The sequence below is a fragment of the Chenopodium album genome, chromosome 24, assembly GCF_948465745.1.
Source record: "Chenopodium album chromosome 24, dcCheAlbu1.1, whole genome shotgun sequence".
In the NCBI taxonomy this organism is placed as follows: Eukaryota; Viridiplantae; Streptophyta; class Magnoliopsida; order Caryophyllales; family Amaranthaceae; genus Chenopodium; species Chenopodium album.
Window position 1 is genome coordinate 24704924 of NC_137857.1, and position 13473 is coordinate 24718396.

A 13473-nucleotide genomic window follows, 5' to 3' on the forward strand; every position below is an offset into this window, starting at 1 on the left:
AGAGGCTGTGAATGCTGAAGCAGACCTTCCCCCGGCGCAGGGCCAGCCGGAGCTCAAGCAGCCGGAACAGCAAACTCCCCAAGAGTGATCAAACTCTTGGACTCAGCGGCAGTATGCCAATCAATCAACTTTCTTTTTAATTTTCTTTTTGCCTTTCCGGCCTGTGTGCCGAGTAACTGATGTATCCTTTACCGACCATGGGGTCGGGTAACAATGATTTCCTTACCGGATGTGATTCCGGGTAACAATTATTTTGGCCTTTGAGCCAATTTCTATTTATGAAGTATACCGACTCAGTCGGTTTTTCTTATACTTGCACAATTTTTCAATTTTGCAATTTTTTCACTTTTGCGTATATACTTGTGATTTTTCCTATCTTATAAGAAGCATGCGGCAGGTACATATCCGGCTGTCCTTGCCCCTGGACGGCTGTGTGGTTGGTTTAATCCTATAAAAAGAGGATTGATTGCCTTGGAAACTTCTCATACTTAAGAGAGTATGAGATGTTTGTAAGGCAATCAATCACAATGGTGATTTCCCCAAACCAAGTACACAGCCGGTCAAATAACAGGCATACAACCTCTGCCCCAGTCGGTATCAAACCGTCTGGGTATTCTTTATAGCCATTACGCAAAAAAAAAAGGGTTTGCCCTAAAAGTGCGCAACTTGAAGAAAACTTCCCTAAGTAAAAAACTTACGATGGTACTCCGGCTGATACTTGTAGGCAGCCGGAGAATTCTCAACCAAAAAATTACTTCAGAGAAATAACATGGGCAGACAGCTATGAGTTGACTATTTTAGCCACTCAATCTTTGCCGCCTGCATGGGCTTATAGAACAAGCAAGGTGGCTGTTCTCTGCGACGATTGCACCCGGAGGGGTGTCGCCGGACGCCTATAGCCATATTGGAATAGACGAATTTGAGAAAATGGACAACCATCTAGCCCTTGGCCTCAGGTCTAGTTGTAGACCGGCTGATAGCTACTAAACGGTTTTGTGCTTAGCTTAAGAATACGGCTGTTAGCCTCTTGTCACTATGGACTTTTGATTTAATATACTAAGTATCAAAATTAGTTTTTATCTGGCCATTGGCCTCAAATTATTCACATATTAAATTTGCATTTGCTACTGAACTTTTCAACATTAGTATGGGTAAACCCAGACGGAAATAAAAAGACAGTAAATGAAACAAAAGCATTTCTCATTAATACTTCTTGTTACAAAAAACTTTACAATACTCAGAAGTAGTACTTTTTTAAGTTGTCTACATTCCAAGTTCTAGGCAGGCGTCTACCGTCTGGGGTTTCCAGGCGGTATGTGCCATCCCTAACTTTTTCATAGATCCGGTAGGGGCCTTCCCAATTAGGAGTTAGCTTTCCAAGCTCATTGGCCCTACCGGTTGCCTCCATTTTCCGTAACACAAAATCGTCCACTTTCAAAGGACGTTTGTGCACTCTTTTGTTGTAGGCTCGCGTCATTCTCAGACGGTATATCTCATGTCGCAGGGCAGCATTGCCCCTGCGTTCCGGGAGGGAGTCCAATGCCAGCCGCATGGCCTCCCGATTTGCCTCTTCATCATAGAGCATCACTCTGAGCGTAGGCTCATAGTGATCAATGGGTAAAACGGCTTCAGCCCCGTATACCATGAGAAACGGGGTTTCTCCGGTTGACCCCTTGGCAGTTGTCCGGATGGCCCAAAGGACATGAATTAACTCTTCAGCCCATAGACCACCGGCACTTTGAATTTTCTTTTTGATGCCGTCTGAGATGAGTTTGTTGAATGCCTCAACCTGACCATTTGCTTGAGGACGGCCGACTGAGGCAAAGTAACTTGAGATGCCCTGATCTCCTAACCAAGTCTTGAGCTGAGGCGTCTCAAACTGAGGGCCATTGTCAAATACCATAGACATAGGTACCCCAAACCGGGTGATAATATTCTTCCATATGAAAGAGATGACATCCTTTGTCTTGATATTCTTAACTGCCTCCGCCTCCACCCATTTGGTGAAGTAATCCACAGCCACCAAAATATAGCGCTTTCCGCCTGGAGCAGGCGTATAAGGACCCAATATGTCCATGCCCCACTTAGCAAACGGGACTGGGCTGTGAATTGTCGTCAGATCGGTAGCCGGGAGATGTATTAGCTTGCCAAACCTCTGGCATTTATCACATTTCTTCACAAATTCCTTAGCGTTTGCCTAAAGGGTAGGCCAAAAATAATGCCGCCTGGCTCTGACGGCTAGGGACTTGCCACCTATGTGGGATGCGCAAAATCCCGCATTTAGCTCTTCGAGTACCTCTTTCCCCTTTTCTGGGGTAACACATTTCAACAAGGGCTTGAGAAAACCAGCCTTGAAGAGTTCTCCGTTCCTCAACTTGAAGCTTGCTGCTCTCTTTTTCATGACAACTGCTTCCTGAGGTGAATCAGGGAGCATACCGTCTGCAAGATACGCCCGGATGCCATCCATCCAAGTAGAACTTCGATCCAGAATTCCAATGGGCTCTTCATAAATACTTCTTTTTTCAAGAACTTCCCAAAAGACTGACCGAGGCGTATCATGGCAGGTAGATGATGCTAATTTTGATAATGCATCCGCCGGGTGGTTATCTGACCGGGGCACTTGATTCAATCTGAATTCCTCAAGTGTCCCAGCCTCATCTTTGACAGCTTGAAGATATTTGATCATTGCCGGATGGGTCGCTTCATAAGTGCCCTCATACTGGCTAACAACCAACAGAGAATCAGAATGGGCGTCAATCTTTGTTGCCCCTGCTGCCTTACACATGCGGATTCCGGCCAGCAGGGCTTCATACTCCGCCTCGTTATTTGAGGCCTGAAACTTGAACCGTAGTGCATACTCATATCTATCTCCTTCTGGAGATTCGCAAACAATGCCTACACCACAGCCGTTCTTTGTAGAGTTCCCATCTACATACACCTTCCAAACCTGATCAACATTATCCGAGAGAACCGGACGGGTCATTTCCACAATGAAGTCGGCAAACGCCTGACCTTTCATTACTTTCCTTGGTTCGTAGGAGATTTCAAGACTTTACATTTCAATAGCCCATTTCAACATCCTGCCGGATGACTCCAGAGTGGACATTGGCCGCTTGAGGGGCTGGTCGGTGTAGATTACCACCGGATGTGCCAGAAAGTATGGCTTCAACTTTTCGAAGGCCATATATAGAGCAAGACCAAATTTTTCCACCATGGGGTACCGAAGTTCAGCATTTTTCAACACATGGCTAATTAAATATACCGGGAGCTGCGTACCGTCTCGTTCAGCAAGGAGAACGGCACTGAGAGCATGGTCTGAGACGGCTAGGTACATGTACAACTTCTCTCTTGGCAAAGGACTAACAAGCCTTGGCAAAGAGTGCAAGTGTTCTTTCAATTTTTGGAATGCCGCCTCAGCATCATCCCCCATTCAAATCTAGTCTTCTTCCTGATTGCTTGGAAGAAGTAAAGGCATTTGTCACCTGACCGGCTGAGGAACCTCCCCAAGGCGGCCAGGCAACCGGTGAGTCTCTGAACTTCCTTGACAGTGCCGGGTGACTTCATGTCAATTACCGCCTGTATCTTCTCAAGGTTAGCCTCTATCCCCCTTTGATCAATCAGGAATCCGAGAAACTTCCCAGACTCAACACCAAAGACGCATTTCTTAGGATATAACATAACCTTATGCCGCCTGAGTGTGGTGAAGGTTTCTCGGAGATCAGCAAGGTGATCCGCCTGCTGCTTGGATTTGACTATCATGTCATCAATGTACGCCTCTACATTCCTCCCAATTTGATTAATGAAGACTGTATTAATCATCCGTTGGAACGTAGCCGGCACATTCTTCAAGCCAAACGGCATCACAGTATAACAGAATAACCCCTGATTAGTGACGAAGGCCGTCTTTTCTTGATCTTTTTTCCACAGAGGTATCTGATGGAAGCCGGAATAGGCATCCATAAAACGCATCAAGGCATGGCCGGCTGTTGAATCGACCAGGCTGTCAATTTTTGGAAGTGGATAACTGTCCTTTGGGCATGCCTTGTTGAGATCTGTGTAATCTACACACATCCGCCAGGTACCATTCGGCTTCTTTACAAGCACAACGTTTGCCACCCAGTCGGGGAAATTACAAGGCCGAATGAACCTGGCATCCAACAACTTTTTTACTTCGGCAGCTGCCGCCTGACTTCTTTCCTCACCGTGGTTTCTCTTCTTTTGCCGGATGGGCTTCATTTTTGGATCCACGGCAAGTTTGTGGATAGCGAGATCCGGGCTGATGCCTGGCATCTCTTCCACTTCAAAGGCAAACACATCTTTGAATTCTTTCAGCAGAAGGTGCAAGTCTGCACCCAGAACAGCATTAGCAACCGTCCCAACCTTAATAGTTCGATCTGGAAGGCTATCATTCAGAACAAGATCAATACTTTCACCAGCCGGTTGGGGACGGAGCTCCTCTGACCGTTCTCCGGTCAGTGATTGCTATTTCCTTTCCTTCTTCACCACCGCCAGCTCTGCAGCTTTTCTCTTTTTACCGGCTGCTGGTGGAGGTGAAGGAGCATCCTTGACGTTGTCAAGGTCTATTGGTTCCTTCCCTTGGCCGTCTGCGGCCACAGTATCCTTGACGGCTGAGAGGTAACACTCCCTGGCCGTCTTCTGATCCCCGTTCAGGGAACCAACAGAACCATCATCCCTCTCATACTTGAGGAGCATGAGAGAAGGGATGATTACAACCTTGGCTTCGTTGAGGGTTGGCCTCCCAAGAATGATGTTGCAGGCAGTTAACTCCTCAACGACCAAGAATCTGACGACAATATGTCGTCCCTAGCCCTTCTCACCCAGCCGGATGGGCAAGTCAATTCTACCGGCTGGGTAGACCATCCCACCCCCAAAACCAACCAAGGGGTGGGTGATCGGATGCATGCTACTGGAGTTGTATTTCAGCTTCTACAAGCACCGGAGGCTGATAATGTCTGACGAGCTTCCGGTGTCGATAAGGATGCGCCCAACTGACTGGTGGCGACCTTGCATTCAATAACAACCGGGTCGTCATGCGGGCGGCGGACGCTGCCCCGGTCCTTCTCAGTAATGAGGACATCCGGAAAGGTGGAGCTGGCAGACGCCTGCTCCTCATCATCCTTATCCATCTTTCGAAGATGGCTTTTGGTGCCCCGGATGGTAGGGCCACCACAAGAAAATCCTCCTGCTATGGTGAAGACCGGATCCCTGTCGGTTTCCGAACTACTAGCAGGCTGGGGGGTAGCCTTAGAGGACTGACTTTTGTTCTTCTTCTTTGTCCCGGCTGGGGACTTAGAAATATAGGACTTCAGATGCCCTTTGTCAGCCAGACGGTCCAACGTCCGCTGTAAACTGAAGCAGTCGTTGGTGTCATGGCCAACCTCCTCATGGAATTGGCAATATTTGTTTTTGTTCCGAGACTGGACGGAACTCTTCATTGGATTCGGCTTCTCAATGGACAGCCGGTCCTTTACCTCCATGAGGATGGAGTTACAATCTTTGTTAAACTCGTACCGGGGAACGTACGGTTTAAACTCTTTCTTCTTCTTCTGGGACGGCTGCTCAGAATCACTGACCGCCCAGACTTCTTTTCTTTTCTTGCTCTCTTCTTTTTTCTTTGCCGGTTGAGCAGACCGGCTCTCTTTTTGTTTGTCAGACTTCTTGGAGTCTGACTGGCTACCAGGCGTACAGAGGTCAGTTGCTTGTATATAGCTTTTCGCCTCCCTCAGCGCCGCCTGTAGCGTAAATGCCCCTTTTCTGACAAGGTCAAACTTAAAAGTCGACCCGTCTCTCAGACCCTTGAAAAAGTCTGTAAATGCTACCTCGTCAAACAGCCCCTGGATCTGAATTCTGACCAGGTTGAACCGCCTGACATATGAGCGTAGCCCTTCTCTCTCTCCCTGCTTAATGGTGCTCAAGTCTAAACTTGTTTTCTTAGTAGGGATGTTCATTGAGAAGTTGGTGGCAAACAAGAAGGCTAGCTTCTTGAAGCAGTAAACAGATCCGGCTGGCAAGTTGCCAAACCATTGCTGGGCAATGCCCTTCAATGTAGCCGGAAAACAACGACACCAGGTGGCATCGTCCCAACCTTGTAAATACATTAGGTTGGTGTATGCCATCAGGTGATCTTCAGGGTTGGTGGTGCCATCATAAGCACCAACCAAAATGTTTTTAACCTTGGCCGGCTGAGCCACCTCGGTTATATTGGCTGCAAAGGCAGACGGCTGTTCGCCTAGCCTCATCAGTCGGAGCTGCCAGTCCAGTGGCTGGACATTAGTATATGCCGCCTGACCTCCGAATGGAGGTGGCTGCATGAATTGGAGGCCATATTGCCCATACTGCGCCTGGGGTGCGTATGGCATAGACCATATCATCAGCTGAGGTTCGGTGTTGACGGATTTACCGCCTGTCCGACTCTCATGCAAGGACATAGAGTTCCTTGCAGAAGCTTCCTTGCAGAAGCTTCCTTGAAGCTGTCTGGAAAGCTTGAGGTAGAAGCTGACTCAGATTGCTGCTGCCTCCTTCGATTGATGACTTCTCTAGCATCGAAGGTAGATGTCTTTTTGGCCTCCGGCTGGGGTCGCCGGGGCATCAGAATCTTAGACCAGTCAAGTTTTGCGGCTGGCTTCTCCTTTGGATGAGGAGTTGGCTGCCTGTCCTTGACCGGCTTCTTCTTCTTCTTCCCATCATTGGGAGTCTTTTTAGCCGGCTGACTCTTGGAAGAGCCTGCCTTGTTGTTGATCATTTCCTTGATTTCACCCTTGAAGGAGTTCATGAATTTCATGACCTCGTTTCGGGTGACTGGAGCTTCTCTTCTGGTCTTCCGGGTTTCCCCGTCTGACCTTCCAGTGGGCCGGCTGCTTGGGCCCGCCTGATCTAGATTTCGCTCCAGTTGGTCTCTGGAACGAATGGATTTAGAGATGAGAGAACCATCTTTGGTTATGTAGGTCTCCACATCATTGTCTTCTTCTTCATCCTCCTCCTCAGTGAATACCTCTGGCTGAGGCTGAGGGGGAGGCTGAGGGATTTCAAACCCTTCCGGCTGAATAATCGGTTGCAGGTCCTCCGGGTTACCCGTCTGAGTACCCAGACGCAGAGAAGTAGAATTGAGAATTGGTACAGAATTTTGAACCATCTTGAGGTACTCTCCCCACAGACGGCGCCAAATGTTTTGGGTGTTTTTGTCCCTTGGGAGAGTTACAACTCGAAGACTGGTCCTGCTGGCTTCTGTACCTGCAAAATTAACGAAGACACCGGTTGGGTGGTGCTCCGCCTCCAACGCTCAAGTTAGTAACTTGAAGGAGTGTAAAAAGCACGAAATTTAAGGTGGGGAGTTGCTTGGATTCCAAGCTCAGGAGTTCTCTGATGAGAGAGAAAATAGGGTGTAATAAATGATTGTGAATGCCCCCAAAATGGGGAAATATCTCCCTATTAATAGGGTGATGGGGAAAAGTGCCCTCCCCTAGGTCATCTGACCTAGGGTAGGTGGGCTGCGCCGCAATCAATGCATTTGGGGAATTGGGCCTCTGAAAGCCGCCATTCTGAGAATGTATCTGGGGAGGCCACGTGTCAGCTGGGGATAGGTCAGAGGTGACCTGCCAGCCCTTGACACGTGGCAACCCCTCATTGGTCCAAGTATCTAGGGTAAAAATCCCCTAAACAGTAGTTTTTTCGCAAAAAATCCTTAATTTTATGATATTTTTTTGCAAGACATTGATGATGAGCACTAACTTTCGATTGCATATTTTGCTTCGCATTAGTTAGCTCTAAATATAATCATTATACAAATCCTCCTAAATTTCACGTATAAATTAAACCTGTAACCAAAAGCACATTTCTCTTAGTTTTTACCGTTTGAACATACATTATGTTTACATAATATAGACTATAGAGGAAAAATGTTACTCGTACACAAGTAGCCAAACACGCAATAATAGAATATAAACAGTATCCAAAAGGCTAGGCACGCATTTCATTTTTATCAATCTACCAATTGAAAGTTGGTACACAATGCAAGTTAAATGACAGCAATGTACTAGATAAGCTTAAAAAATAACGCCACACTAGAAATACTTGCTATAATCATTATTACTTCAATGATTGAACTTCCTCGTGTTCCTGCATGAAATTGAAGAGTGTTCCATCAAGATCAAGACTATATATTAAAGTAATAGATTTACAATGAATGAATATTGCATGGGATGGGAATTAATATATAATTCAATCAAAGTGGTCATTTTGTGAAATACTGGGAGTACTGGTCATGAAAATGATTCTTTCTCCAGCCAAAGTGATTGATTAAGATTTTGCTATCTCCATTTCATATTATTTACAACGACATGGCATAAAGTGTAAGTAAAAAAATGTCTAATGTTCCAAATAATATAAAACAACAATAATATTAGATTTTGACGAAAAAACTTAATCAATCTGGCCATTATTGAACACTTGTAGAAACTAAAAAACAATTTAAACAAAAAAAAAAAAAAACGGGAGAAATTCAAATTCATCTTGCTGTTAAACAATACATGTAACACAAAATCTTATATATGGCTAGTCACACGGTATGGTCACTTCACAACAAAGCAATAAACTATGTAATAGGGGGTTACGGTGATGAGAAAATGGGCTACCTTGACGTATGTTCGTTACTTAAATGAAAAAAAGGGGTTACTCTCTTACATAAGTGGAATAATTCTTTTAGTTTTTTTTTAAAAAAAAAAAAATAGATTTTATTCGAAAGAACGAATAGGGTTACTTATTTTTAAATTAGTTGATAATACTCCTACAATGAATTAGAGTTACTTTAATGGACAAAATGAGGTTACTTTTTATGAATAAATAGGGTTACTCATATATATAAATAAGAATTATTCTTATTAATAAATGTGGCCACTGTGTGGTTAGCCACATACATACAAGACTTGCTCTACATGTAAATCAAGTAAAGTTTTGTAAAATAAATAAACAATTTTTCATTAATTGTGGGATCCATAGTTGTTAATTATAGGAAAATTATACCTAGTAATTCACCTTGTTTTTTATGTAATTTTCTTATGTTAACAAAGAAATTAAAAGAAATGGAGGCAGAAGTGTATTTCGTATTTAAATATCCTTTTAGCGTCTATTATATATTATACGGTTATACCTATAGAACCCTTCAAATTATAATGGAAGGGATCAATGATCATTAAGATCTCATGATGAGCAACTCATATGTGAGTGCTAGTTAACGTTCAGCTCGAATTGGACCGAACAAAAGTCCTAAATTTTAATATTCAACAATTGGACATCGAATCTGTTGTGTGCTAAGACCAGACCTAGACCAGACTGGGCAAAAAAAAAAACAAGCAATCAAAAACCTAGATAGAATTTAGATATACTTTTTTTAATGTTTATTTTTTTTTTTTTTGAAAACATTTTAATGTTTATTATAAAATCATTCAAAAGGAAAAAATAATCAAAGAAAATGAAGGTCAGTTTTTTAACGTCTAGTCTTTATTGTTTGTACAAAAATTTGTTGAAAATATTTGTTTTAAATTGTTACTGGTTAGTAAATTCCTTAATAACTACTCGGTAGATAGGAACTACTCGGTAATTTGTTTTAATGGTATCATAAGATTAGTGGATTTAATGGGTTTACGTTAGGTATGATAGATTAATGAACCTGTGATCATGTTCTCTGCTTTTAGCTTAACTAGACTTTTGGCCCGTGCAATGCACGGATTGTTTATAAGTATATAATATAATTTTTAATTTTATAATATATTTTTTTATTGAAAAATGAATTGTTTATAAAGGAGAAAAAGGGGTAAAAATTAAATGTAATTGTAGAAGATATTAAGTTGGGGGAAAGTGAACCAAACATTTATTCATGTATTGAATTAAAGCGAGTGTATTTTTTTTTTTTATTATTATGAGAAAGGTTAAAGGAGATGACATGTGGCATTGATGGAAAATATAATTTACATGTGGCATTATGAGGGTGATGGTTTGTGTTTTTAAATATTAATAAAGTATAGAAGTATAGATATAGATTTTGTCTTTGCTTTTAGCTTAATTTTCGTACATATTACTATATGTATTTCGTTTTCCATGAATTGAATACATAAAAAGTTCGTTTTCCTCTCTCAACTTTTTAAATTTCAATTTAAAAAAAAGAGATTATTATAATATCAATACATTCCAATCCTTTTGGATTGAATTCTTGGTACAAAATTCAACAAACTTGTGATCATACCTGTTGATGAAATTTCATGACTTAAAAGTGGTGTAATTAATCTCTCATTCTCAAAGGTGTAATGAACTTATGAGTCAATACATAAATGATCATACCTGTTGATGTGAATAGTCGAGGAGTATTTCGAGGAGTATATCTGGGAATGTAGCGTTCTTGATTATCATAAGTTTCTACAAACTTCCAAGGTTCACTTGGCTCCTCACTAGACAATACATAACTCAACCTACAGCTTGGCGTAAATATCTGCCCATAGTTCATGCCAGTGTAGTTGCTCATGAAGTCATTATAACTCGTTCGCAAGCACAATCTACATTCTATAGTTCTGATATCCGGATTACACTGTGCAAGCGCGTAGATGCTTTTACTAGACGAGTATTCTGCCGTGATCGTGGCGAAATAACGAGAAGAAACAGCAAATTCAGCGGTAACATCTTTGATTAGATCATTGACAGTATTGTCCAAAAGTTGGCTAAACCTCAAATCTTCATCAAGTCCTGGAACATGGTGATATAACTGAGGAGTTTCTTCCATGATTCCAGAAATGGACCGATTCGAGTAATGTAAAGTACATTCCTCGTACGCAATAAGGCCTTCTACATCGGAGAAGCACCTTGAAACATTATTTGCTGTACTAGCAACACAATCTTGGCAATCTTCGTTTGTGATGTCGTAGCGACATGAAAAAACCGCGTTTACTCGGTCTTCGCCAAGGCCGGTGGTGTACTTGCCGTAGTAGGAGGTTGATGCTCTTGATGTGAGTTCGTCGATTGCTGTTTCAACGTTGATTTCATAGTCGCTTAAAATGCTATAACGACCAAATTCATCATAACAGTATTGGTGTATATAGGTAGGTTGAGCATTATTGGTAATAAAAAGAAAAGATAAAATTGCGAAAAAAAGTATGAACTTAATCTTTGGGGGGAAAGGAACCATTATTTTTTGTAGTAGTAATTTATGGATATTAGGGAAGAGAAGAAGATATATGTTTGTATCTTTCTACTTCTACAAGGGGATTGTATAATTTGTATAGTTATATATTGTAAAATAAAATGCTTTAATTTATTTCAAAAGTAATTTTAAAAAACTTATGGGAAATACTCCCTCCGGCCCCGAATGATAGTCACTTTTGCCATTTTTAGTGACCCTAAATGTTAGTCACATTTGATTTTTTCAAGTACCATTAATATTATTTTTTTACCAAAATTCTCTAACATTTGCATAAATATTTGTGCAAATTTAACTTTCCCATGTAAATTATACTTTCCCATGTAAATTATACTTTCCCATGTAAATTTTACTTTCCCATGTACTTTAATTACTTTCTCTCTCTACTTTTTTGCATACCCAATGTAAATTTACTTTTTCAATGTACTTTCTTTAATTGTCCTTAATTCCCGTAATTTTTCTTCAAAAGTGACTATCATTCGGGCCAGAGGAAGTATATTTTATTTTTAAATGTATTATTCCCTTCATTTTTGAATAATTGGTAAAATTGACTATTTTGATAAACTTTAACCATCTTTTAATTGTTATTACAAAAATATAATGTTATTATATAATTGAGTTTTATTTAATGTATTTTTTGAAAGACAAATGATTTGCCAAGTTGTTTGAAAAAAAAAAAAAAAAAAAAAAAAACTTAAAGTAGTGCCAACAACTACTTGAGACTACTCTCAAAATAATGTCAACATAAAATTGAAAACCACAAAATCTATACTTAGTTAGTATTTAAAAACACAAACCAAAATTGACACATGTCATCATTCTTTCTCACTTTTCTTTATTCATTCTCCCTCCTTATGTTTTCAAAGAAATTCTCTCTTCATCTCCCCCTTTATTTCTCAATAAATTTTTTATTTTGTAATCTTTATTTTAATTCAATAACAAATTAAATTTCCTAAACCTTCTCCTCTTCTCATTATTCCATTTATCAATTCAATTTATTCACATTCATAATTCATTTCTTTAATTTGACCCCTTATCTTCCCCCTTTTCTTATATAAATACAAATTTTCAATAAAGATTTTTTCACACTCATTAAGTTTCAAAAACTAAAAAAATTAGTTTATCTATCAAAATTTTATGTGAAATTTCTACAACAATGAGGATGATGATTGAAAAGGGAAATATTGAGGTGGCAAGAATACTATGGAAATTCCATAGGATGACAATGTTTGCGTGTCATGGGGCTTTAATTTTGAAGATATTAAGAGCAATATAAGAGACATATATTGGTAAAGACTAAAGAAGAATATCATGCCTTCACATTTGATGTAAAAATTGTAAAATTATAATAAGTGTTTGGTATTTACAAAGTAGATTTTTTTATACAAATTGTTGATTAATATATCATGCGATAGAGATATGATTTTACGATTTTAAGCCATTTTTTCTACAACTATTAGTCTATTACCACTAATACATAATATATTATAATATGTCAAAAGACGATAAAATAAATTCATTTAAATAATTTGTAAAGGGTTTTTTTTTTTTTGGTGACAAGATAATTTGTAAAGTTTCAAATAAATTTATAACTTCAGCATAACCTGTGCGTAGAACGGGTCCAAAAGCTAGTTGTATCTAAAAACTCTCTCTCGATTTGCTATCTAAAAAGTTTTTTTTTGGGGTTCATTTGGCATCACTGTGGTTTTCTGTTTTTCGATTTTTTGTTTTTCAAAATCATGTCACATAATGAATCAAAAATTAGTCAAACTTATTAAAACCATGATTATTATGAAAACTGACAACAGAAAAGTGGAAATACCTTTTTCTTGTTTCCTGTTTTTGGTTTTTTGTTTTCAAAAAAACTGGAAACTGAAAATAAAAAACAATGCCAAACAAGCCCTTGGCTTTTGGTTTTATTTTTGTAATGAAATACCCACTTTCCACTTCATACTTAATTCCACCTAAATAGGAGTAATAGGAAGGAAGAGATAATAACCAGAAATTTTTTATTTTTTATTTTTTATTTTTAAATTAAGGACAATTACATCGATTTGCGCGTGTTTTTGTCAAAGGCGTTTATAAAATTGTGTATGTGCCACGTGTTTCCTTTCTTACACCCGTATAGTGCCACGTCATCATTCAACAACCTTTAGCATCATGCCACATTATCATCCAACATTGTTAATTAAAAATGCATACAAAGAGATTTGAACCCCAAACCTCATTGAATGGAAACCAAATGCTTTACCATCTAAGCGAGAATTAAT

General features: G+C 40.1%; 1 protein-coding gene across 1 annotated transcript; it reads right to left on the reverse strand.

Annotated features, from left to right (window-relative positions):
• Window positions 1-10193: 10193 nt before the first annotated feature.
• LOC145610686 (cysteine-rich repeat secretory protein 4-like) lies at window positions 10194-11191 on the reverse strand. The gene is made up of 2 exons (XM_081665985.1): window positions 10354-11191; window positions 10194-10258 (listed from the first exon to the last, which is right to left on the reverse strand). The coding sequence occupies exons 1-2, from the start codon at window positions 11189-11191 to the stop codon at window positions 10194-10196; spliced, it is 903 nt and encodes a 300-aa protein (XP_081522111.1).
• Between the last annotated feature and the right edge of the window lie 2282 nt (window positions 11192-13473).

What these genes read in the sequence shown, in the direction of transcription:
- LOC145610686 (XM_081665985.1), bottom strand. Translation starts at nt 11,191, where the DNA reads ATGGTTCCTTTCCCCCCAAAGATTAAGTTCATACTTTTTTTCGCAATT. An exon ending in TCGACTATTCACATCAACAG is followed by an intron (nt 10,259 to 10,353) that starts GTATGATCATTT and finishes TTTCATCAACAG; the next exon opens with GTATGATCACAAGTTTGTTG.